Here is a 27,436-nt window from a genome sequence, read left to right on the forward strand (position 1 = left end):
TCAAGGAAATGTCTGCCTTCGGCTCAGGTCATGATCCCAGGGCCCTGGAATCGAGCCCCACATCGGGTTCTTTGCTTAGCGGGGAGCCCGCTTCTCCCTCTGCCTGCTGCTCCCCCTGCTTGTGCTCTCTCTCTCTGATAAATAAATAGAATCTTAAAAAAAAAAAAAAAAACACCTATCTTGAACAATGAGAATTGCATTTGGAAAGCTTGCAAATTGAAGGTATTGGAGGGAAAGGGGAAAGAAGGGTGGAGAAAATATTTGGGTTTGTTTATAATGAAACTGAGGGGACGGGACACTAAGAAAAGTAAAGGCCGTCTAGATATGAAAGAAAATATAACAGGTTATTTTTAATAAAATGGAACTATCATAAAGACTATTTGTAGGGGCGCCTGGGTGGCTCAGTGGGCTAAAGCCTCTGCCTTCGGCTCAGGTCATGATCTCAGGGTCCTGGGATCGAGTCCCACATCGGGCTCTCTGCTCAGCGGGAAGCCTGCTTCTTCTTCTCTCTCTGCCTACTTGTGATCTCTGTCAAATAAATAAAATCTTAAATTAAAAAAAGAATGGGAATGGGTTAGGAAAGCAAAAACTGCCACAGTTCCGTCAAGGTGAAGACCTACTCCAGGATTAAATAAACCTACCCTGATTGCCCTCAATAACTCTTCAGAAAAGCTCTGAACCTGTCAGTTACTCCAGGCTATTCCTTTGTCTTCCATCAAAGAAATAAAAGCAATTAACAGAGTAACTCAAACCATAATTTCTACATCAAGTAGTTTCTACTTTGAATTTTCCTGTCTGAACAGATACAGTCATGAGACTGTTCTAATCTAAGTGCACACACAGTTAACCACAAAATGTGACTATTTAGAGAATAAAATTAGCATCAGATGTTTCTCCCTCAGGATTTAATAGGCTGTTCCTTGAGATTATTTAAAAGTAGCCCAAACCCTTATGAACCTGAAACAGAATCCAACGGAGAGCATGAGGGCAAGAGCGTGTAGGAAAAATTGGGATTAATTTGTAAGACTGGCAGAGGTTATTTCATATGATATGAAGTCATTAAATCTAAAATGGAACAGTGAAGTTGACGTTATGACTGAAAAGCCTTCCGTTGTGGAAAGCTGAGAACCTGAGTTCAATGTCAAAGCCCTGGGTGGGTTTGCTCAAGCAGCAAACGTTACATGGCGTGATGACATCCCTCTTTCTCTCTAACTTCCCTACTGCGTTATGCTGATACACATCAAAATTTACATAACGGAAAAACTTAGCCTCTGTTTTCTCACAGTGGCGACACCACAAGGAATACAAGGACCTCAGAAACAGTGTAAAATGACATAGAATGTTCTGGTAATACTGGTCCACATACAAAAACCAAAAGACACTCCGATTCTACAGCTACTGAACCTGTGCAACAGGGAGAGCTTTCTATGAATGGAATCCCACATATTTTTTTTTTAAGATTTTGTTTATTTTAAAGAGAGAGAGGGGGCGCCTGGGTGTCTCAGTGGGTTAAGCTGCTGCCTTCGGCTCAGGTCATGATCTCAGGGTCCTGGGATCGAGTCCCGCATCGGGCTCTCTGCTTGGCAGGGAGCCTGCTTCCTCCTCTCTCTCTCTGCCTGCCTCTCTCCCTACTTGTGATCTCTCTCTGTCAAATAAATAAATAAAAATCTAAAAAAAAAAAAAAAAGAGAGAGAGAGAGAACGTACAAGCAGGGAGGAGCAGAGAGGGAAGGAGAGGGAGACTCTAAAGCCATCCCTACAGAGCGTGGAGCCCAATGTAGGGCTCGATATCATGACCTTGAGATCATGGCCTGAGCCGAAACCAAGAGTCGGATGCTTGCCTGAGCCACCCAGGCACCCCCCAGCCCCAGCCCCATGTATTTTTAAATGTTATGAAGGGTTCCATCTTTTCTTATTCACAGTATCTGTAAGGGTGGATACAAACATTATCCCCCCCCCTCCTTTTAAGTGAGTAAACAGAGGAAAATTAAGTGATTTGCTCACAGTTAAAGAATAAATTCATGGCAGAATCAAACATAGAGAAAATAGGGGCACCTGGGTGGCTCAGTGGGTTAAAGCCTCTACCTTTCGCTCAGGTCATGATCCCAGGGTCCTGGGATCGAGCCCCACATCGGGCTCTCTGCTTGGCAGGGAGCCTGCTTCCTCCTCTCTCTCTCTGCCTGCCTCTCTCCCTACTTGTGATCTCTATCTGTCGAATAAATAAATGAAATCTTTAAAAAAAAAATATATATATATATGGTTTAAAAAAAATAGAGAAAATAGGGGTGCCTTGTCATTAGACAAGAAGGTGTCTAGGCAAAGTGGGTTAAAGCCTCTGCCTTCGACTCAGGTCATGATCTCAGGGTCCTGGGATAAGGTCCCACGTTGGGTTCTCTGCTCGGCAGGGAGCCTGCCTCCTCCTCTCTCTCTGCCCGCCTCTCTGTGTACTTGTGATCTCTCCCCCCTTGTCAAATAAATAAATAAAATCTTTTTTTAAAAAAATAGAGAAAACAGTTACTATTTCAGTCGGTCTTCTGGCACACCCTTCACTAGCCTTCATACCAGCATTTTACAAGTCCGAGTAGAATGTATTTCTCTTTATGCCACCAAGAAAAAACACTTCTATGACCGGGTCCACTTGAACAACTGAAAACGAATAAGCCAGTTTTTTTATGGCTCATTTTCTCCAACTGATTTCACAATATTGGAATGTGTGATAAGTAATATTTATTGCAACACGTTACAAGGAAACAGCCACCAGTAATCAGTCTTACAAGTTGTTGGAGGCAAGACAAAGTTTACTGACATCTGGAGGGAAAGACAACAACAAAGGAAAACGTGGTTAGACAACAAGGTGTCTAGGCAAAGGCACAGCGTTCCACCGTTGCTTCATACTCTGTGCGCGGGAGATCCTCTCAGAGAGCAGAGAGGACAGAGCAAGACAAGGCTTGCGTTAGGAGCTGCATGTTAAAAGCACTGCTAGTAGTCTGTCTTACAACAACAGGTGCTATAAAAACCCTGGAGGGGATGGACTGGAATTACGGACTTCCGGGTTGAAGGGGTATTTTGCAGGCAGAGGTCACCCGAAGTCTGAGAGCTAGCACAAAGGGACACCTGCAGTTGGGAATGAAGTGGAGGAAATGCCTTGTTTTTCACTAGGTCCTAAGAATTCCCTTTGGGTAGAGGAGCTTTCTCTTGAAACAAATGATTCCAGTTTTTGTTATATGGTTCTTGCTTCTAAACTGCAGTTGTCTCAAACTTGCTTGATGCTGAATTTTGTAAGGTCAGCTAACGACAGCCTGCCGAGAGAACCCCATCGGACAGATCGCGGCGTGGCTTTCACGAGAAGCCCGTGGCTGAGCTGCCCTATCGCCTTTTCACACTGGCCATATAAAACCGAGTGTATCTGATCGTGAATTCTCTCCTTCCGAATAAAGTCATGTTAGAGAAATCGTTTTTAAAAGAGGCTTTCAAACTGAAAAAAATCTTCATATAAAAGTCCACTTCTTTAATACATAACAAACATTTTTCCTTTAAAAAAAATCTCATTTTTAAGCCAAAATAAATTACAACTTGCTGAAATACCCTTGTTCATGGCTCAGTGCTTATTTCAGATACATGGAGCTGTGGTTTTGTGTTTGTGTGTGTGTGTTTGTTTTTTGTACATCTTCAGAAATTAAAGATACTAAAACAAAACAGTTAACTCTAAAATGACATGAAGATACAACCCTGGCTCAGGGACTAGATTAAGCTTTAAGTCTTCAGGAATAAAAAACTGACACTCATCATCCCATCTATATGGTTTTGTATTATGTACATATTAATAATCTATGCAATGATTTTTAAAAAGGACAGAAACCTCATAAAACTATCTCCAAACTCAGAGCATAAAAGTGTGAAGAAACAAAACATTTAATGTATAAGCTATCCCATTTGGCAATGTGTAAATTATGTTGAGAGAGAAAAATTTATCTACAAATATAACAAAACAGAAGGAAAAGCGATCTAAGAAGTGTTCTCAGGTCCACAGCTCTTCAGTTCTTCCAAATTTGTAGATCAGAGTGCTAGAAAGATGTGAAAAGAAATCATGAGGAAACAAGGCCTGGGAATGAGCAACAAAGAATTCATTTTCTGACTATGCTTTGACAGGTGGCTCCCTGATCCCTTTGTGTCAACTTCTAAACACAAAGACCCGGAGTGGTGCTCGTCTGAATGTGTTGGTTTCCTACAGCAGTTTGTTGACCTTGACAGCTAAGTTTGATTACATACGCTTTCTTAAAGCCTGGAGAGTTGTTGGATAGGAAACCTGTAAGAAAAAGGGGGATTTCTCCTAGTGACAGCACCAGGGCCCCTTTTAACTCTGGGTTTCTACAATGACTGAAGAATCCGAAAACAGACATTTTCCATATAATCACTGTACCCGGAGGCCTGGCCGGGCCGCAGGCTGCTAGCTAGGTGCTAGGAATGTAGGAGTCAAAACAAGGCCAGGGGTGCTCACGAACACAGCTGAGAGCCTGAGGGAGAAAATCAAATTCCAACGCAAAAAAATGCGGTCAAGGCGATGCACCTGGTGCCAAGAGAGTGCAACAGAATGCTCTGCCGAGCGAGAGAGGTCAGGAAGGTCCTCCCGAGACAGTGGCGGCTAAGCTGAGACATAAGAGCGGGGATGATCTCAGCAAAGTAGGGGGCGGGGGGGGCGGGGAGCAGAGAGGTGGTGCACGCTGGGACCAGAAATTGGGCTGTGGGCGTGATGGATGCTGGATTTGAAGTGTCAGCCACCCAAGAGAAGTAGGCAAGCGGACACACGGTTCAGACGTGGACAGACCTCTGTGACTCATCGGCACATATGCGGTAATCCAAGGCCTGAGCGTAACGGAGCTCACTTGGAAGGAAGGAAGGAGGAGGAAGGGACTGGAGCCTTGAGAAACTTCAAAAGTGAGTAGCCAGCGGGTGGGAGGGCCAGCTGCAAAGCAGCAGAGGCACAGCGGCCAGAGATGCGGGAGCCACACTCTGGTACAGAGAGGAAGCCCACAGCGGGCCGGCGAACCCGCCAGGCTCGGAGCAGAGCACGCGGCTAACGCAGCACAGTCCACAGGAGCGCAGGCCTTCCTAGGCGGGAGATTTCTGTTCGCCCAGCTGTCAGTTACACGGTCTCAGGAATCTCAGTTTCAATTTAATCTCTAAACTGTGCCTGGGGTGCCTGGGGTGTTGAGCGTCTGCCTTCGTCTCAGGTTATGATCCCAGAGTCCTGGGATCCAGCCCCGCACTGGACTCCCGGCTCAGTGGGGAGTCGGCTTCTCCCTCTCCCTCTGCCTGCCACTCCCCGTACTCGTACTCTCTGTCTCTCCATCCCTCCCCGTCAAATAAATAAATAAATAAAATCTTAAAAACAAAACAAAACAAAAACAGTGCCTAAGATGTCTTCAGGAAAACTTCATTATATCCCCAGAAGGCTGCTGGTCACATGCCAAGAAACATGATCACAAGACAGCAGACACTTCAAACAGCTTCAAAGCCACGAGCATCCAGGCCATGGCGCAGGAAGAGGGCAGAGCCGAGCGGTCCCCCTAAACGGAAGGAATGGAGCTGAGAGTTCAGGGAGGTTGAAGGGGTGGACTTTGTGGAGAAGAGAACGGACAGCTAGAGAGGGAGCGCAGGAGACGCCCAGGAGCTCCCCATGAGTCTTCTGCTGAGTACTGATCAGCAGATGAATGCTGAGAAACTACCCAAGGAAAGGGAAGGAACAACTCCCAGAGCTGTCACAGGGCAGGGAAGACTTCACAGTCTCCCTAGCATAGTGGGACGATGCCTCAGGGCCCACAGCGTGGGAAGGGCACCCCCTTATTAAGGGGGTGCATTGGTCCTAGACTAGGGCTGCTTGGCCTCCGTCCTCCAAGCATTCCAGGCAAGATTCAGAAAGATTAGACTGTTTCCAAGCGACCTAAGTGCACCCAGAACAAAGCTCAAAAATGTTTAAAGGAATGCCAAAAAATTCAGCCCCCCGCCACTGCATGCAGAGAAGCAAATGGGAGGAAAAAAAAAAACAAAATGAAGAGAAAATAGAAACAACAGGAAGAGATTCAGAATGGACACAATTCGAGGGGCACTGAAATGGCTATAAACATACGTCATATGTTCAAGAAGGCGGAGGAGGGCACGACCATGCTAAGGAGAAATAGGGAAAATCCCGCAAAGGGAGATAAACGCGCATGTCTGAGATGACAGGTACGCTGGACGGGAGAATGGACACTGCAGAAGAGACGAGCGACCTTAAATATAACAAAGCAAGTATCCCAAAGGAAACAGAGAGAGAAAACAAAAACAAAAAAAGAACGAAGCACTTGGATACGGTATGGGATGACTCAAGCAGCCCAGTATAGATGTGCTTAGACTCCAAGGACAGTGGGATGAACAGAAAAGAGCTTTGAAGAAATAATGGCGACAAGATTCCAAATTTGATGAAAACTAAACACAAAGATCCAAGAAACTCAATGAACATGGAGAAAACTACATCATAGCACAGGAGCGAGCACCATAATCAGATTGCTTAAAAACAGTGACGGAAACCAAGTTCTTCAAGGCTTAGATCTTAATGATTTTCTGAGGTTGAGGGGGGTATACATTTACAAGTAGATGGCTAAACTACTTCTCTTTACATTAAAAGACATTCATTCTGAAAAGCATAGGATATGAGCTTCATATTTTTGTTATTGGGAGGCTCCAATATAGGGCACAAACTCACGACCCTGAGATGGTGACCAGAGCTGAGATCAAGAGCCGAATGCTTAACCAACTGAGCTACCCAGGCACCCCACAGGCTTCATTTTAGGGGTTTTTTTTTCCTTCTTTTTCAGAAGACTGCCCCTAAGAAATACTTCTAACATTGTTTTAGTTTTATATTTACTTTTAGTTTTCTTGAAAACAGAATCAGCGTGCTTGGGTGGCTCAGTGGGTTAAGCCTCTGCCTTCGGCTCAGGTCATGATCTCAGGGTCCTAGGATGGAGTCCCACGTCGGGCTCTCGGCTCAGCAGGGAGCCTGCTTCCTCCTCTCTCTCTCTGCCTGCCTCTCTGCCTACTTGTGATCTCTCTCTGTCAAATAAATAAATAAATAAATCTTTAAAAACATAATAAAAAATCCAATTTCCCAACCAAGTTTTATACATGACATGCATAATATGTATTAATCCTCATTTTTCTGGTTTTTTTCTTATTAAAGGTGCCTGATATGGTTTTTTAACAGACTATGGAAGTAGTCTGAGTTTAAGTCCCAGCTCTGCAGTTACTTGCCTTTAAGTAGGCTCTGACCCTTATTTCCTCATCTATAAAACAGGAACACCACCGAGTTCGTAAGTAGTTTAAGTACTGAAGACACTTAGAAGAGAATTGAAAAGGAAACAAACCTAAAGCATCCAGCTGAGCTCTTAGCTCATAGAGGGCCCCAATTAAATGGTTTTTTGTCTGCCCTTATATAATAGTAGAATTTTCACCTCTTCAAAGAAGTCATACTGTAATTAATTCAAAGGATTTATACATTCTATATGCTGCTCTTCCACGGAAGTGACACTTCTGTAAAGTTTCAGGTGTGGTGAAGAAATTGGGCAACTGGCAGGAACTCTTTCTGCTCACGGGTCCTGTCCCCACGCTTTAACAAAACCACCATTTTGCTCCCCCCGCGAACGGAAGGGAGGAAGGAAGGAAGGAGGGAAGAAAGAAAGAAAGATTAGGCAACTTACCTAAAAAATATAAGTGCATTTTGAAAAAACACAGCTAGTCCTGGATAAACATCGGTATCTGCACAAAGTCAAAGGCATTAGAGGATTACACACGGCAAACGGCAGTGGCAAAGTATTTGTGCCCCTCATAATGACACGCTCTGCAGGTTAAAACTACGGCTATTATTCACGAACGCTAAGAAATCTGTCATGAAATTGAAGTAAGAAAATGTCAGTCTCGTTCTCCCAACACAAAGGACTGTTCTCACTCTGGATAAAAGACAGTGAAATTCATAGTTTTTTTTGTCTAAAGTAAGTGTTATGCTTGTAGCTGAGCCAGAACTCTGAGGAAACAGCAGCCGCTTCTCCCTTTCCTTTCCACAGTCAATACAGCACCCTCCCCTTTATCCGTGGTTTCCACTCCCGAGGCTTCGCTTATCCGTGGTCAACCGCCTGCAGAAGCAGACGATCCTCCTTCTGATGTATCCTCGGAAGGTCAAAAGGAGCCTAAGGTATGCCACATGCCTAGGGCACTCACCTCCCTTCCCCTCATCACACGGACATGTTATCATCTCACATCATCACCAGAACAAGAAGGGTGGGTATGGTAACAAGGTATTTTGAGAGGGAGACCACAGTCACATAACCTATTACAGTATGCTATTATAATTGTTCCATTGTGTTATTAGTCACTGTGGTTAATCTCTTATTGTGCGTAATTTATAACTGAAACTTTATCATAGGTCCTTATGCATGAGGAAATCATAGTATAGACAGGGTTCAGTACTACCCACAGTTTCAGGCACTCATGGGGCGTTCTTGGTATGTAACCCTTGTGGATAAGGCAGGGGAACCTACTATATAGAAATATAAAATGTTAGAAAGGTACACATTAAATTCTTGATGATTTAATAGTCTGTAAACTTTTCTTTCATGCATTCAGGAATCTTATTGTGCAATTCTAACAGATACACAAAGGATCATTTTAATTCATCATCATGTTCTTTCACTGAATCTCCCCTGGGAGAAACAGCTACTATCTTCAAAGGAAAAGAAAAAAAATTGGAAACTACTTAAATTTTTGTGGATTTTTAACTGTCCACTAAAAATACTAGACTTGGGGTGCCTCGGTGGCTCAGTGGGTTAAAGCCTCTGCCTTCGGCTCGGGTCATGATCCCAGGGCCCTGGGATTGAGCCCCACATCGGGCTCTCTGCTCTGCAGGGAGCCTGCTTCCCCCCTCTGCCCGCCCTCTGCCTGCCTCTCTGCCTACTTGTGATCTGTCTGTCAAATGAATAAATTTTAAAAATCTTAAAAAAAAAATTAGACTTGATGGGGAAAAAAAAACCCTCCAATTTTTAGCTTTCTATATCATAGCAAACAGTACAACAGCATGGTCAAGAGCTCCAAGTTTAAACCCAGATCCCTGGATGTGAATCCCATCTCCACCAAGTGACTAAATGTATGACCATGGGCAAATTGTTTAACCTTACTATGCCCTTAGTTTCCTCATCCGTAAAATGGGCATTATAACAGCACTGACCCCACAGAGTATGAGGAATGTATGACCGTGTACGTGCTTAGAACAGTACTTGGCCCATAAAGTGCTATGTAAATGTTAGCTGCTATTACGATTAGTAGTAGGTCAAGAAGATCTGTACAGCAAAAGATCTGAAATATTTATAAACAGGAAAGTCTAAATACTAAGGATTGCTGTAGAAATATAAAGATGAAATCCATAATTGAGAAATTTCTCAGTGTGTACTAGCTCTTTAAAAATTAAAATACAGGGGCGCCTAGATGGCTCAGTGGGTTAAGCCTCTGCCTTCGGCTCAGGTCGTGATCCCAGAGTCCTGGGACCAAGCCCCACTTTGGGCTCTCCACTCAGCGGGGAGCCTGCTTCTCCCTCTCTCTCTGCCTGCTTCTCTACCTACTTGTGTTCTCTCTCTGTCAAATAAATAAATAAAATCTTAAAAAAAAATACAACCTTTATAAACTTAATACTTCCCTACACGACTTCCAGAAATGATCATTTATACCCATTTCCTAACAGAAACGAGAAAATTTCACCTGTTGCTTTAAGTAACCTGTTGCTTTAAGTAAACCGAAAGTTTAAGTAAACTTTCCAAGGAAATCAGTAATAGCACTTAGAGTCAGGGATAAAGGAGCTTAAAACACACTTCCCTATATGATTCCATTTATATGAAATAAGCAAATCTACAAAGACTGAAAGTAAATTAGTGGTTGCCAAAGGCTGGTGGAGAAAGGTAATGGGAAGTGACTGCTAATGGTAAGGGGTTTCTTTTTGGGGTGATAAAATGTTCTAAAATTGGATTGTGTGATGCAGCTGGGTGGCTCAGTTGGATAAGCGTCTGCCTTTGGCTCAGGTCATGATCCTAGGGTTCTCAGATCGAGCCCCACATCAGGCTCTCTGCTCATCAGGGAGCTTGCTTCTCCCCCTCCCTCTGCCTACCACTCCTCCTGCTTGTGCTCTGTCAAATAAATAAATAAAATCTTTAAAAAAAAAAAAAAAAGCACTTCCTTCATATGAGCGTCATACTAGAACTGTGTACTCCATTAGTATTTTTAATTAACTAAAGTAACACTTTATTTTTAAGTAATCTTTGCACCCATTGTGGGGCCTCACACTCACAACTCTGAGATCGAGAGCTGCACAACCTCCCGACTGAGCCAGGCACCCCTAAAATAATACATTTTAGACATACTTGATGAGCAGGGTTATTTAAACAGGAGTCAACCACTTATACTGACTTACTTTGCACCAAGTGAAAGACAAAAGTTTCCAAAGATCGAACTAGGAACTGAAAGGGTCCTACCAGGAGTATTAAAAGGTCAGCTGTGGCTAAGGACAAGGAGAGGTGACCGTTAAGCAGAGTGACAAAGAGAGTCTGCGGGGAGAGGGGATAGAAGATGAGTAAGTGGTGTTACGTGTTATCTGAAATAGACTCCTGCCTTTGGAGTGAAGGGAGGGAAACGGGTTCTTCTGGGCCTGGGTCCTGCCTTTCGACCCCGCCCTGCAGGAAAGCTACTGTGCCTGGAGCAGCCACTCGGAACAGCGCCCTGTGAACTCACGCCACTGAGTGGCGTGAGCACGAAGTTTCTGCACAAAGGCTACACACACATACTGTCTTTCTTCTAAAAACCTGCCCTGTGTCTATGCCTGAAAAATTCCAGACTAAGCTGGAGAAAGGAGGCATCAGCGGAAGGATATCAGGGTACACACCCCTGGGCGGAAATCCTTGAAAGTATGTTTTGGAATTCAAAAATTTTCACGTTTAAGAATGGTTAACACAGGGCCATAAATATTAGAGGGGCCCCCAGCTCTGTTTGGACCAGCATCCACAGTCTAATACAACCACATTCCAGCAAGAAAACGTGTGAACACTTACTCAGCAGTATAAAGACCACGAGGAGCCCCTTATCAACTCGGATCAGATGTTGCTGCCAAGCTGATTGTGAAACGCCTGACTTTCAGCACTTTGTGGATTTTAGAATTACGTATAAGGGACGAAGATCTGGACAGGTTTCCCACTTTATCGCTTACAACCCTCGGTAAACGGACCTTCTGGTATAAAGCCTAGCTCCCCAGGGTAAGGAAGGAAATCAGATACTCTAGATGGCCGACAGTTACCTGGTCTTATTGGTGGCTTAAATTCCGTAACCAGGCTCTCAAGGACCCCAACTTATGTATCTTCAAGCTAAGTGAACAGTTACACTAAATTTTACTCCCAGTGGAGTTGACGGAGTAAGCTAAAGGTAACAGACATATCTGAGTCTCTGTGAAATAAAGGAGGAAAAAATACTTACTTTGGGTGACATATGCACCAAAAAGAATCCACATGGAAGCAATAAGTGACCCAAACATCAACATGAAACCGATGAAGAGCCAAACTCGAGCACCTGTACGAAGAAAAGGCTTTATCACTCCGTTCATTGCTGCAGCGGACTCAAGAACGCAGAACATGGGAAACACTGCGACCCTAATACCTGGCGTGCAAACCAAAGGCAGTCCCGTATTTGCATACACCTGCTATAACAATGAACTGAATGAATATTTAGAAAACGAACAAACGACTAAAAGGGGTTAAGCCCCACTTGAGGGGAGAAAAAAGGAGAATCACCTTTCTGCTGGCTAAAGAAATTAATACCCTAGCAAACTGAACTAGGGGAGCTTCTGAGTAATTCCATGACTAAGTTGAGTAATTGATTAATTAAATCCTAAAGCTTTGCAGGGGGAGTAACCTGGAATCCAAGAGCCACTGATTTTAAATAGTAACATTTTATTTATAGACTATGAGCAGCAAAACCTGACTAAAATAGTACTTCTGGCGGTAACTTTAACTTCGTTAAGGATTTAAGTAACAGCCAACATTTTTTCAAGTTAATAAAAAAAATTCTGTCTAATCCTAACTAGTCCTATAAAGAGACTTTCTTCTCCTGCTGACAAATCTCCCTCTGCCAGTGCACATTAAAACTCAAAGTGCCTTTACCTGTTCTTCCCAAGCAGCCGCTTTCATAGCTGTCTCCCCGCACCTGAGCGTTGGACACAGCATTTATCCTGGAACAACACAAAATCATCTCATGAGCTCGCATGCTGCTAAACCAGTCGCAGATATTTACATACTATTTAAAGAGAAACATTTTTCCCTAATTAGAGTCAGTATCTGAAAAACTGAACATATCTTTTAATTTAACAGCTATCCTAGTGAACAGAAACGTTACAGGACTCTGTACTTAAACTATACCCAGAAAATATCCTTAATTTGAAGAAATTACTATTTACTTGTCTCCAAAGGTTACAAAAGAGGGGCCGATTTTCTGATTTCTTTGCCTACTTTACATTCATACGCGAGTGACTCAGTGTGAGTCATCATATTCCAAGGTTCTCGTTACAATCAAGAGTTAAGTTCCTCTCTGTGTTAAAAGTCAAGTGATTTTCGCTGATCCATTTCTCAAAGTCACACATTTGATCTCTGTATAATAAACAGGCCCACTTTACTCAGCCTCTCTTGCCATTTTTGTTAGAGCCAGATGCATTCATAGTAGAAATGTAGCCTCTTCTCAGCATCCTTAATGGATGTAAGTAGCTCCATCCTCTACAACCTTTTTTTGAAATATTTTCTTTATTTTTTGAGAGAGAGAGGGCATGAGCAGGATGGTAAGGGACGTTGTGGAGGCGGATCTTAAGCAGGCTCCACAATGGGCTCCAAAAGGGGGCTCAATTTCACGACCCTGAGATCATGACCTGAGCCAAAACTAAAGAGTCAGACACTTAACAGACTGAGCCACCCAGGCACTTGCACAATTTAACTTTTATAACTCTCAACAGTATAAGGAAATTACACATTCTTAATGTTTTAACATAGTCTTTAATATTACTAAAAGATATCCACAGAAAGTTTCCAAATTCTTTTATGAAATGAGATTTAACAGATAAACCCAAAAATGACTTAATAAAAAAGAAAAGTCACAGACGAATCTCATTAGAGGCCAATCCTGCCCTTCCCCCAGCTACTGGCAAACAGTCAAACACGTTAAAAAAAAAAAATTATACTCCATGCTAAAAGTTCCATGTGTTACAATACTCAAGGAATGATTCACCACTAAAAAGAAATCTAGGAATGTAACATATTTCATTAAATCTAAGATGCCAGTGATTTTTTTAAGACGTATGAATTTTATTTTTACCTAGAAAGAAAAAAATATCAATTGTGGGGCGCCTGGGTGTCGGGCTCTCTGCTCAGTGGGGAGCCTGCTTCTCCTCCTCCCTCTGCTGCTCCCTCTGCTTGTGCTCTCTTTGCCAAATAAATAAATCTTAGGAAAAAAAAAATCAGCACCCTCATATTCAGAAATATTCAAATACAAAAAAAAATCTTGGGACAAATAAAATATAGTGACTGACCAGTTTAACAAGAGTGTAAGAAGAAAAATCATGTGATCATCTTTACAGATGCTAAAAAGATATGTAACTAAATTCAATACTCATTCTTGATAAAAATTTTTTCACAAAATGGGGAAAAACATATATATTTATCATGTTAAAGAATCCACTGATAAGTTAAATAGTTATTCCAGATAGTATTAAACTATACGGCAAACATGTCTTTTGGAAATAAATCTTGATCTTGAATTAAGAATCACCTTCATGGGGTGCCTGGGTGGCTCAGTGGGTTAAAGCCTCTGCCTTCGGCTCAGGTCATGATCCCAGGGTCCTAGGATCGAGCCCCACATTGGGCTCTCTGCTCCGCAGGGAGCCTGCTTCCTCCTCTCTCTCTGCCTGCCTCTCTGCCTGCTTGTGATCTCTCTCTCTGTCAAATAAATAAATAAAATCTTTAAAAAAAAAAATCACCTTCATACTTACATGAAGAAAGCCAATGTGGAGAACACGCCACATGTGTGAAAGGCATGGTTCAGCTGCTCTGGCTTAGGGTACACCACGGCCGCATCGATCATTATCCACCAACCTGTAAAAAACTTGTGCAAGAGCCCAAGTCACTAAAATAACACGAACACTTGGCTCAGCATGACGTTACCTGCTCTGCAGTATTCCTGTGTTTCTGCAGACCATGTAAATGAAACATAAGGTATTTCTAGTTTGAAGTTCTGGATGTGGAAATATAAAAAATAAGAATCTTCGGTTTGCCTACTCTTGATAGCATTTGACGTGAACTTACCTAGTCAGATCTGGGCGAGATTCTGCAGTTCTGCTCTCAATGCAAGGTAAGAAATTTGTTTTCTAAAACGAATTATCTGGGGCCTCTGGGTGGCTCAGTGGGTTAAAGCCTCTGCCTTCAGCTCGGGTCATGATCCCAGGGTCCTGGGATGGAGCCCCGTATCGGGCTCTCTGCTCGGCAGGGAGCCTGCTTCCCTCTCTCTCTCTGCCTGCCTCTCTGCCTACTTGTGATCTCTCTCTGTCAAATAAATAAATAAAATCTTAATAAATAGATAAATAAAATGAATTATCTGCTTCTTTGGCCCACCATAATCACAGGCACTGAAGTTCTCTCTTTTTAAAAAGATTGTATTTATTTAAGAGAGAGAGGGCACCTGCACAAGAGCAGGGTGAGAGGCAGAGGGAGAGACTCTGAAGCAGACTCTGGCTGAGCACGGACCCCGGCACAGGTCCTGATCTTAGGACCCTGAGATCATGACCTGAACCAAAATCAAAAGTCAGATTCTTAATCGAATGAGCCGCCCAGGCGCCCCTGAAGCTCTCTTAACTAACCTCCAGCTAACCAGCTCCCGATTACCTAACGTGTTTCATTCTCTCTAGAGAATACTCCTTTTTGATAGGCCTAAGCTCTTCTGCGTCCACAAATGAGCTGCGTGCTCACCAAGGGTCAGCTGTTAGGTCTCCAAAACTACTTAAGCCTGCCATAGTTTTAATCAATTATGCAGCTTGATTGAATACAGTGTAACTGAACATGTTTGTAAAATGGCATTTTTTATTATATATTTGATTGTATTATATATTTGACAGATAGACACAGTGAGAGAGGGAACACAAGCCAGGGGATTGGGAGAGGGAGAAGCAGGGAGAAGCGGGGCTCAATCTCCAGACCCTGGGATCATGATCTGAGCTGCAGGCAGACGCTTAACCGACTGAGCCACCCAGGACGCCAACTGTCACGTTTCTATGTAAACTAAACTGCAAAGATTGAGAGAAGCTGCTAAACAATTTCATGGAAAAATTAAGTGCAGGTGAGATAACCACAAAAAGCCAAAAAAAAAGGAAGCATCACAATTATCTTTAATTCCTGCTCTGGGTTATTTTTTTTCCCCTACTGGACTTCAGGTATAGAACTATATACTGAAAGAGACACATTTTTTAACTGTGATCGATCCTGCAATTTGCTTCAGAAATGCAGTGAGGGCAGGGAGTGGGTGATGGACCGCTAAAGCAAGACTGGCTCCCTACACCATTCTCTTTTTGTTGACTGTATATGATCGACATGTTTTATAATAAAAAGTCGAAAAAGGAAAAAAAAAGGAAGAAAATGAAGCAAGAGTTTCCTCCAGACTTCTTCGTCTCACTCCCCCATCAGAGCTGCTGCTGGGCCCAGGGGGCGCTGGCGATCCTTCCCTAGAGCAACCTTGGGGCTTCAGTTCTAAGGCAGCCTCAGGTCCATGCTGCTGTCTACACGTCCTGAATCTCACTCAGATTCTGAGATTTCAAATTCTGGTTCTCAAATTCTGAGCCTCTGAGGAGCTTACAGAACAAACATATTGTATCATTGGGGCGCCTGGGTGGCTCAGCTGGTTGGGCGACCACCTTCGGCTCAGGTCATGATTCTGGAGTCCTGGGATCGAGTCCTGCATCGGGCTCCCTGCTTGGCAGGGAGTCTGCTTCTCCCTCTGACCCTCCCCCATCTCGTGATCTCTATCACTCATTCTCTCCAAATAAATAAAATCTTTAAAACAAAAAAAAACTCTATCATTAACTTAAAAATGCTACTGCTTATGATAATTCTATTATCACTTGAGCTGAAGAAAAGATACTAAGCTTAACAAATTTACAAAGTCAGGGGCTCCTGGGTGGCTCAGTCCCTTAAGCGACTGCCTTCAGCTTAGGTTTCTATCCCAGGGTCCTAGAATTGAGTCCTGCTCAGGCTCCCTGCTCAGTGGGGAATCCGCTTGCCCTCTCCCTCTACCTATCACTCTGCCGACTTGTACTCCCTCTGTGTCAAATAAATAAAAACCCTAAAAAAAAAAAGTACAAAGTCAAAAGAATGCAAGGCCTACCATGTTTTGTTCAGTCATATCTGGAACTCTAATTATTCATACAAAGTAACAGTGAAATAAACAGTTCCGAAAGGGTATTCATGCTCCAAAGGAATCGACATTAATTTTCAGGCCAAAGCATGAGGCAGCAATGCCAACGCGCTGGCTTTTCCACTTACCAATATGCCCGCCACCACAGAAGCCACGGCATTTCTCCTCTCACTCCAGTCAATACATTCGCATTCTGGCCAGCGGAAATTGTCAAGGAAGCCTGCCATTTTCACCCCGTAGGCATGGATTTTTCATTAAACTCTGTATTCTACAACTAAAAAGATCAAAAAAAAAAAAATTCCTCTGAGGAAATGTTTTTAAAAAGTGAAATACCTTTTCCTTTCTTATTTTAAACAGAAATCTGCTTTCAGTCCAAACCTAGAGTTAAGAAGAGAAATTCAGTACTTCCATGACTATCTACCAACATGTAGGTAGGCCTGTGTTGGGACACAAGAGGGAGCTTTGCTATTTACCAAATGAGCCTGCTGGTTTTAAAATGTGTCCGCAAATTCTTTGACCCTTCCACTTGACTGAGAAATCGATCTCTGTCCCTCCCCTTGAATTCAGGCCAAGGGTAAAAACTGGCTGAGCAACAGCACAGCAGAAGGGATGCTTCGTAACTTTTGCCATACAACTTCTAGGATTAGATGGAAAAAGGCAACGCAGCTTGTAGCTGGTTCTCTGGAACGCGGGTACCAGAGTTCTGAGTTGCCATGTAAAAATCCGAGGTCACAATGCTGTGAGGAGACCATGTACGGGCGTTCTGGCCCACAGTTCCCGGCCAACAGCTGGCTTCCCTGCCAGAAGCATGAGTAGCCACTTCTAGGAGACGGCTGTTTCAGCTACTGCGCCCCATGTGCTACCAAGACTTCTGGCTTTACCCAGTGAAGCCGCAGATATATGGAGCACAGACACCATCCTGGCTGTGCCCTTTACCAATTCCTGACCCACAGTAAACCATAAGCATAATTAAATGGCTGTTTTAAAGTACTAGGTTTTGGAGTTATCAGGAATGTGGCAATCAATAACTAGGAGAAAAATCATGTGCATAAAAAACTATAAGGGTGCAACATGCTGGGGGAATTTTCAGAAAAATTACATTCACATGAGGTGATCCAGGAACACCTTAATTTCCAAAAAGGAAGGGGGGAAAAATATTTGAAAGCATTGAAGAGTGCTGAGAAGCAGGCAGAAACTGGAGGGGATTTACCCCTGAAAGAAAACACAATGAGTAAGACCCACTTTTATACAGCTTTTTCCTCTGAAGAACCCCTAGTCTCCCACACCAAGCCCAGGTGAGTCTCTGTGGTACATCGTGGCTAAAACTTGACCAAAAATGCCACAGTCTTGGGGCGCTTGGGTAGCTCAGTGGGTTAAAGCCTCTGCCTTCAGCTCAGGTCATGGTCTCAGGGTCCTGGGATCGAGCCCCACATCGGGCTCTCTGCTCAGCGGGGAGCCTGCTTCCTCCTCTCTCCCTGCCTGCCTCTCTGTCTACTTGTGATCTAAATAAAATCTTTAAAAAAAAAAAAAAAGCCACAGTCTTTTTGGTTTGAGGTATAAGAGGGTGGAGTTCAGGATTATTGGAGCAATTAGGAACTGAGAGAGGAAATCTTGGAAAGGGTTGAGTTACAGGAAGGATCCCCAAATACTTTAATATAAACTCCCTTTAGATACCTAATGCCCCCAAACAGGACACCCATGGAGGAAACTGCAAGAAACTCAGCAGAGAGGGAAAAAAAAAAAAAAAGGCAGAAGGCTAAAGGAACTAAGCAGAGTTCCCCTGCGCTCACTCCAAGATACTTTAGAGCTTGAGTTCCACCAAGTCAGAGATCAGTAAACGCCCTGGCATTACTCTAACAAGGTGTAACACCAAGGGTCTACAAGGTTAAGGTGGTCAGCCAGAATTTTATCCACCTGTTAGAACAAGAACTGACACCCTTCAGATGAAGATAACTGAATTGAGAGTGTCTATAATGTATCACCCACAATGTCTAACATGTAGTAAAAAATTATTAGACATTCACAGAAGCAGGAACAATGTGATCTATATTCAAAGAGTAAAGAAAAAAAAGTCAATAGAAATAGACCCCAAAATGACACAGATGTTGAAATTAGCCAACAAGGACTTTAAAGCTACCAATATAAACACATTAAAGACTTAAAGGAACATGGTCCAAAAAACCAAACTGATGGAGAATCTCAGTGGATAATTTTTTTTAAGATTTTATTTATTTATTTGACAGAGAGAGTTCACAAGAGGCAGAGAGGCAGGCAGAGAGATGGGGGAAGCAGGCTCCCCGCTGAGCAGGGAGCCCGATGCAAGGCTTGATCCCAGGACCCTGAGACCATGACATGAGCCAAAGGCAGAGGCTTAACCCACTGAGCCACCCAGGTGCCCCCTCAATGCACAATTTTTTTTTTTTAAAGATTTTATTTATTTATTTGACAGAGAGAGATCACAAGTAGGCAGAGAGGCAAGCAGAGAGAGTGAGAGGGAAGCAGGCTCCCTGCCGAGCAGAGAGCCCGATGCGGGACTCGATCCCAGGACCCTGAGATCGTGACCCGAGCCGAAGGCAGTGGCCTAAACCACTGAGCCACCCAGGCGCCCCTCAATGCACAATTTTTAATGTAAATTTTAGAACTGAAAATGATCATCTTTGAAATTTTAAATTAACCAAATGGGCTTACTAGGAGATTAGAGACAGCAGAAGAAAAGGGCAGTGAACTTGAAGATCAAAAGAAATTATCCAGTCTAAAGAACAGGATTTTTTTTTAAGGGATTTCTCTTTCTTTCTTTTTTTTTTTAAAGATTTTATTTATTTATTTGACAGAAAGAGAGAAAGAGATCACAAGTAGGCAGAGCAGCAGGCAAAGAGAGAGGAGGAAGCAGGCTCTCTGTTGAGCAGAGAGCTCAACAGAGGGGCTTGATCCCAGGACCCTGAGATCATGACCTGAGCTGAAGGCAGAGGCTTCACCCACTGAGCCACTCAGGTGCCCCTCCGTCTTTTTATTTTATTTTATTTATTTGACAGAGAGAGAGAGCGAGAGCGAGCACAGCGGGGGGAGTGGCAGACAGAGGGAGAGGGAGAATAGACTTCCACTGAGCAAGGAGCCCAGTGTGGTCCCAGGACCCTGGGATCATGACCAGAGCCCAAGGCAGATACTCAGCCAACTGAGCCACCCAGGTGCCCCTAGGGATATTTTTTCTCAGAAAAAAATGAACAGAGCTCCTGCAAACTAAGGATCACTAGTAACTGATCCAATATATGTTTAACTGGTTCCCAGAAAAAGACAGAATGAGGAAAAAAAATTTGAAGAAATAAAGGCTGATAATTTCCCAAGTCTGGTGATAAATATTAATTTATAAATCCAGGAAGCTCAGCAAACTCCAAAGAGGTTAAACAGAGGAAACGTCATAATCAAATTGCTGAAAATCAGAAATAAAAGAAACACCTGAAGTAGTTTTAGGGGGGAAAATATCAACTTGTGATAATGACTGACTCCTCAACAGAGGCCAGGAGACTGAAAAGAATTTAAGTGTTTTTTGTTTTCTTTTGTTTTTTTCAGTATCCATCCCAGTATCCAGTGAAAATATTCTTCAGAAGAGAGCATGATAGGGGCACCTGGGTGGCTCAATCAGCTAAATATCCAACTCTTACTTTCACTCAGGTCATGATCTCAGGGTCATGAGATCAGGCCCTGACTTGGGCTCCAAGCTGAGCATGGAACCTGCTTAAGATTCTCTAACTCCCTCTGTTCCTCCCTCTCCCCCGACCTGGTGCATTCTCTCTCTCTCTCTCTCTCTCTCTCTGTCTCTCACAAATGATATATTTTTAAAAAGGGATCATGACAGTCATTCTACTATTGATCTACCCAAGAGAAATAAAAAGATGCATGTACACAAAAACTTGAATGCAAATGTTCATAGTAGCATTAATCATAACAGCCAAGAAGTATAGCAATCCAACATACATCAACTGATGAACAGACACATAAAATGTGGCATAACATACAACGGAATACAAATTCAGTGATAAAAGGGAACGAAGTACTGATATATTCTACAACACAGAGGAACCTCAAAAAGATTATGCTAAGTGAAAGACATGAGGCCACATCTTGTATGATTCCATTTATATGAAATGTCCAGATGAGGCAAATCTGGAGACAGAAAGGAAATTTGTGGTTGCCTAGTGACAGTGGGGGAGAGTGGAATAGGGAGCCACTGCTAATGGATACGAGGTTCTAAAATTAGACTGTGGTCAGACCACCACAGGGGAAGGGAAGAGAGAGACCAAGAAATAGACTGTTAACTACAGAGAACAGACTGATGGTCACCAGAGGGGAGGTGGGTGGGGGGAAGGGTGAAATAAGTGATGGGGATTAAGAAGGGCACTTGTCATAATGAGCACTGGGTATCGTACGGAAGTGATGAATCACTAAATTGTACACCTGAAACTAATAATACACTGTATGGTAACTAATGAATATAAAAAAAAACTTTAAAAAATAAGATTGTGGCAATGACTGCACAACTCTGTAAATAAACTAAAAAAAAAATCATTGAATTATACACTTAAAATTGGTGAATGTTATCATATGTATATCTCAATAAAGCTGTTTTGTAAAAATGAGGATAAAATAAAAATATTTTCAAGTTAACAAAATCTGAGATAATCCATCACTAGATCTGCACTAAAAATAATGCTAAAGGAAATTCTCCGGCTGAAGGGAAATGACACCAGATGAGTCTAAGATCTGCAGGGAGAAACGAAGAAAACCAGAAATGATCACTATGTGGGTAAACATAAAAGACCATCTTTTCTTCTTTTACTTAAAAGACAACTATGTAAAGCAAAAATTGTAACACTGTATAACACGTCCACAAAGATGAATTTATTTCTAAACAGTATGTTAGTTATATTTTCAAATAATATGCTTAAATATGGATTCAGGTGAAATACCTCTAAATTTAAAGTAATGTGTCACTTAATAAGTATTAATTAATATATTATAAGTACATTTGATATGTTCTGAAATAAGTACAATTAATATATTCTTCATAGAAGGTCCAAATATTGGAAACACAGGCTGGGAGACGGTATTTGCAAAACAAGTATCTGACAAAGGGCTTGGATCTATAGTATAGAAAGAACTAAGCATTAGTAATAAGATAAAATATAGGCAATAAAAAGTGCAAAAGACTTAAGCAGACCTGAAATAGGCAAAAGACTTAAAAAGACAATTTATGACCAGAAGCACGTAAAAAGATATTCAACATTGTCAGTCAAAAGAGAAGTGTGAACTAATGAAATAACATCTCACATCCACGAGAACCTCAACTCAACCAACAACTCTAAATGGGGATGAAGTTGTAGAGCAAGTGGAAATCTCATAAATTTCTGGTGGCAGTTTCTTATAAAGTTAAAAATAAACCTCCCTATAACCCAGTAATTCCATTCCTAGGTATTTGCCAAGGGAAGTAAAAATACATATCCACACATAAAAAGAGAAGAAAGTTTTTAGCAGTTTTATTCATAATAGCCCCCAAATTAAACAATCTAAATGTTCATCAACAGATGGATAAACAAGTTAAGATTGAGGGAGCACCTGGGTGGCTCAGCTGGTTAGGTGTCTGCCTTCAGCTGAGGTCAGGATCCTGCAGCCCTGGGATCGAGCTCAGTGGGGAACCTGCTTCACCCCCTCCCTCTGCTCCACCCCGCCCACCCGCTTGTGCTATCTCTTGCTCTCTCTCAAATAAATAAGTAAAAGCTTTAAAAAAATACAAAAAAGTGGGGCACGTGGGTGGCTCAGTGGGTTAAGCCTCTGCCTTCGGCTCAGGTCATGATTTCAGGGTCCTGGGATTGAGTCCCGCATCAGGCTCTCTGCTCAGCAGGGAGCCTGCTTCCCCATACCTCCTCTCTCTCTGCCTACTTGTGATCTCTGTCAAATTAATTAATTAATTAATTAATTAATAATTAAATAAATCAAATTAATAAATTAATAACTAAATAAACAAAAAAGTTATGATTGATTCATACAACGGAATACTGTTCTACAATGAAAAAGGATAAACTGATACAACCACACAGGAAAAAAAAGTAAACCCTCAAAGATGATTTAAGTGAAAGAAGGCAGACACAAGAGAGTATATACTGTATAATTCCATTTAAATGCAGCTTGTTTAAGAAGAGGCAAAATTAGTTGACAGCCCCAGAAATCAGAATAGTGCTTGCCTACAGGGGGTAAGGACTCACTACAAGGGAACTTTTTGGGGAGAGGGATGGTGATGGAAATCTCTATATCTTAACTGGGATAATGCTTATACAGGTACATAACATTTATCAAAAGTCACTGAAGTATACACTTAAGACATGTGTATTTTACAGCGTGTAAATTTTACCCACAAAATGTTTCTAGAAGTTTATCACTCATATGCTTTAGCTACACCGAAGTCTTGCACATTTTATATCATCAAAGATTAAATATTAACTGGTTAATAGAGAAGGTCACCATGAATTTAAGACAATGTCTGAAGTTAAAAGTCTTATTTCCAATTATAAAATTCATTTCCCATATATTAACCTAATTAAAAATAGTTCTAGAAGCAGAAAGTATATAGTTATTTGCATACAATGATTTCTGAAATGTCATGATCTCCTCCCTTCTGGGGCTCAAAATGGAGGGTCAGGGACGGAGTGAGGCAGAGAAACATTGGAATAATACAAATAATTACTATGGAGGAAACATGCAGGATCCTAACAGGGAATAAAGGGCAGAACTATTTTTTTAAAAGATTTTATTTATTTATTTGACAGACAGAGAGGGAGGGAGATCACAAGCAGGCAGAGAGAGAGTGGGAAGCAGGGCTCAATCCCAAGACCCTGAGATCATGACCTGAGCCCAAGGCAGAGGCTTAACCCACAGAGCCACCCAGGTGCCCCAGGGCAGAACTATTTTAAAGGGTGATCAGGGAAAGCCTCTATCAAGAGGTAACACTTGCTAAAAGCTTAAAATAAACTAAAATTTAAAAGCTAAGCAAAGTCAATTAGATTAAGGAGAAACAAAAGAGATAGATGAGGGAGAGGGAAAATTACACACAAAGCCACTAGGTCCCTCTGGTACCAGCAATGAAGAATTAGCTGGTACCAAAGAGATTCAGGACAAGTAAGTTAGTGGAACGGGCTGGCTTAGAGTAAGTTTCGAGAGTCACAGGTAAGGCCAGATCACACTGCAAATTAACCTTGACCTCATGAAGGACTTGGGTTTCACAGAGTCATAACAGGAAACCAGAAGAGCAGATTTAAGGAAAAAAGGAGTCAAGGCTACGAAGAGCCAGTCACTGCAGTCAACACTTAGAGGAGAGGAAAGTGAGGGGAAAGGGCTAGTCTATTAAGAACGAACCCTCTCGGGGCGCCTGGGTGGCTCAGTGGGTTAAGCCGCTGCCTTCGGCTCAGGTCATGATCTCGGGGTCTTGGGATCGAGTCCCGCATCGGGCTCTCTGCTCGGCAGGGAACCTGCTTCCCTCTCTCTCTATCTACTTGTGATCTCTCTGTCAAATAAATAAATAAAATCTTTAAAAAAAAAAAAAAAAAAAGAACGAACCCTCTCAACTAGGAGGAATGACTTTCATGTGAGTTCTATTGTTGACATTCACCAAAAGATAAGCATATTTTTTCATGACACAGTGCTGATTTAACATGAACTGGCAATACTCCTAACACCGGCTCCCTGGCTTGAAGTGGAAACAAGCACACAATACTTAATATAAGATAACAAGTCTTAGGAGACTCAGTGAAGACAAAGACTACTTAAAGAAAACTTAAATGTTCAACGATAGAATAAATAGTTCAGTAAAATGGTTTAGTTAATGCAAACATTAAAAAAATCTATTTTTGAAAAACATTTAACGGCACAAGTCAATGCTAATGGTTACTACACTAAGTGAAAAAAGTAGGTTATTAAAACTGTATGGATAGCATTATTTCCTTTTTCAAAAAAAGAACTACCAATATGCATACAAAAACACATATATAAGTAGAAATACCAGAAGAACAAACACCCAATACTTTTATATTATTATATATATGGGTGACAGGATCACGTGTTTGTTTTGCTTTTTGTCTGATTTCAAAGTTGGCAGCTCTTAGCTGCAAAATACAAAAATTTCAAAAGTTATTATAATTAACACAATGAAGTGGTGATTCTTCTTGCTTGTTGAAAAACCTCTTTGTATAATGTAATATGTTTGTAACTGCTTTTAATAAACTTATGACTTTTTTGACGTCAAGAAAATTATTGGTAGGGTCTCCCACAAAACTAACCCTGGTACGAAGTGGAAAAAAAAAACAAAAACAAAATTAGTGAACTAATGGATTACTGGTCTGACCCACAAGTCCTGTAATATATTAGATAGCAATTATTCTTTTTTTTTAAGATTTTTATTTATTTATTTGACAGACAGAGGTCACAAGTAGGCAGAGAGGCAGGCAGAGAAAGAAGAGGAAACATGCCTCCTGCTAGCAGAGAGCCTGATGCGGGGCTCGATCCCAGGATCCTGGGATCATGATCTGAGCTAAAGGCAGAGGCTTAACCCACTGAGCCACCCAGGGCGCACCAATAACAATTATTCTTATTACTAAGAGAGGCAATTTCTTTTTTTTTTTTAATTTTTTATTTATTTCTTATTTTTTTATAAACATATAATGTACTTTTATCCCCAGGGGTACAGGTCTGTGAATCGCCAGGTTTACACACTTCACAGCACTCATGATAGCACATACCCTCCCCAATGTCCATAACCCCCCCTCTCCCAACCCCACCTCCCCCCAGCAACCCCCAGTTTGTTTTGTGAGATTAAGAGTCATTTATGGTTTGTCTCCCTCCCAATCCCATCTTGTTTCATTTATTCTTCTCCTATCCCCTTAACCCCCCCCATGTTGCATCTCCACGTTAAGAGAGGTGATTTCTTTATAAAAGGAAATACGAATCCTTTTCAGAGGGCATTTTAAGTGATTCAACCATCAAAATTTCATTTCCAAAAACTCAGTTTAGGAGACCCAAGGACAACTGCAAAAGCAAGAGGAGAAAACAACAATACGCCTGAGAAATTTCTGTACGCATCAAAGTCCCAAAGAAATCTAATTCAGAAATGTTCCCATTAATCAGATTTCTACACTACCATCTGTCTGTTCTACCATGTCTCCACTGGTTGTTAAATGCTGTTAGTGTTCAGCAGTGAGTATATAAAAATGATTAAGGCAATCAACGTAGAGAACAGTCTGGTTAGGAACACTGTCAGAGGGACAAATTCTGCATTACAATCCGGGCTGCAACACACAGGCATTATGAGCTGCCGTGTAAAAGTACTACAGCAGAAATACGAAACAGTGTCAAAGCACAGTACTTGCCAGGAAGAGCGGAGGAGAGCTTGACAGAGGAAGAGCACCCTGGGTTCTGAGGCTCGAGAAAGAGTTTGGCAGATGAAAAAGAAGGAATGAAATTCTCGGCTTGTCAGTAGGGAAGTGACAAGATCATCTCTGTGATTTAGGAAGATGATGCTGGCAGCAACGGTGTGGAGGGACTGAAGAGAAATGTTAGGCACCTGCCCTCACGCCTTTTTTTTTTTTTTAGATTTTATTTACTTATTTGACAGGGAACAGGCACAAGCAGGGAGAGTGGGAGAGGGAGAAGCAGTTCGATCCCAGGAGCCCGAGATCATGACCTGAGCCAAAGTCAGACGCTTAACCAACTGAGCCACCCCGGCGCCCCAACCTGCCCTCATTCTAGACCGGGTGAGAATAAGAATGTACACGGAAGCCACATCAGTAAAGCCAAAGAAAGGGTTTTGCTTTGTGGCATTTTTAGATTTTATTTATTTGAGAGAGCGAGCGAGCACAAGTGAGGTGAAGGGCAGAAGGAGAAGCAGACTCACAGGGAGCCCAATGCGGGACTTGATCCCAGGACTCTGGGATCATGACCTAAGTCGAAGGCAGACACCCAACTGACTGAGCCACCCAGGCGCTCAAAGAAAGGGTTTTTATTTGGGGACTCCTAAAGCGGCATTATCAATAGGCACGGGGAAGCTAAGAATGACAATGGCTGGATGCCTGGTGGATGGTAAGACACCATTAGCCAAAACAGGAAAGGGAGAATCTGAGCATAGTGTTTTTGGAAGGACTAAAGGACATTCGGGTAGAAATTACCTAAGATAGATATACAGAAACCACTGAAAGAGTGGTTTAAGATAGAAATACAGGGGCGCCTGGGTGGCTCAGTGGGTTAAAGCCTCTGCCTTCCGCTCAGGCCATGATCCCAGGGTCTTGGGATCGAGCCTGAATCAGGCTCTCTGCTCAGCAGGGAGTCTGCTTCCCTTCCTCTCTGTCGGCCTCTCTGCCTACTTGTGATCTTTGCCTTTCAAATAAATAAATAAAATCTTTAAAAAAAAAAAACAAAGACAGAAATACAGATTAGAGGCTCCCAGTAATTAATGGTAACTGAAGTCACAGGGCAGTTAAGGTATCTCCAGGAGATGTGAAAGACGACTGAGGAGGGATTCAGTGTTCATCTCTGACTCCCGTCCTTTGCTCCTTGACTTACTGTACGCAGACACTACGGCAGACCTGTAGATGCAATGGCATTTATCAGCGCAAAACTCCTCTAGAGCATGTACTGAATATTTACAGAACACCTCCTACGAGCAAGGCATGGTGGGGAAAATAAAGATGAATAAAACAGCCCTCATCATCAGATTTATAAGCTCACAGAGCAATCAGCTAACATTTGTCACATTAAATTACAATTTTTTTGATGAAAAAATCCATTAGAAAAAAATCAGATTAACAATATAAAAAAACAAAACATAAAACATCATTCAAGATGCTAGGTCTACACAGCCAGAGCAGAACAAGTTGACTAAAATGAAATAAAAAATA

The 27,436-nt window shown here is 42.1% G+C and overlaps 1 protein-coding gene across 2 annotated transcripts in view; it reads right to left on the reverse strand.

The window, feature by feature from the left end:
• Positions 1-2,709: 2,709 nt before the first annotated feature.
• The window catches only part of TMEM50B (transmembrane protein 50B), a 37,383-nt gene continuing 12,656 nt past the window's right edge, over positions 2,710-27,436 (reverse strand). For both annotated transcript variants that reach the window (XM_046003560.1, XM_046003561.1), the window contains 6 exons: positions 16,631-16,776; positions 14,092-14,204; positions 12,221-12,288; positions 11,538-11,630; positions 7,733-7,790; positions 2,710-4,063 (listed from right to left, as the gene is read on the reverse strand). In XM_046003560.1, coding sequence (XP_045859516.1) covers positions 4,018-4,063; positions 7,733-7,790; positions 11,538-11,630; positions 12,221-12,288; positions 14,092-14,204; positions 16,631-16,729 — 477 coding nt within the window. In that variant the 5' untranslated portion in view covers positions 16,730-16,776 and the 3' untranslated portion in view covers positions 2,710-4,017. The remainder of the gene's footprint in view (positions 4,064-7,732; positions 7,791-11,537; positions 11,631-12,220; positions 12,289-14,091; positions 14,205-16,630; positions 16,777-27,436) is intronic.

The sequence above is a fragment of the Meles meles genome, chromosome 4 (genome assembly GCF_922984935.1).
Source record: "Meles meles chromosome 4, mMelMel3.1 paternal haplotype, whole genome shotgun sequence".
In the NCBI taxonomy this organism is placed as follows: Eukaryota; Metazoa; Chordata; class Mammalia; order Carnivora; family Mustelidae; genus Meles; species Meles meles.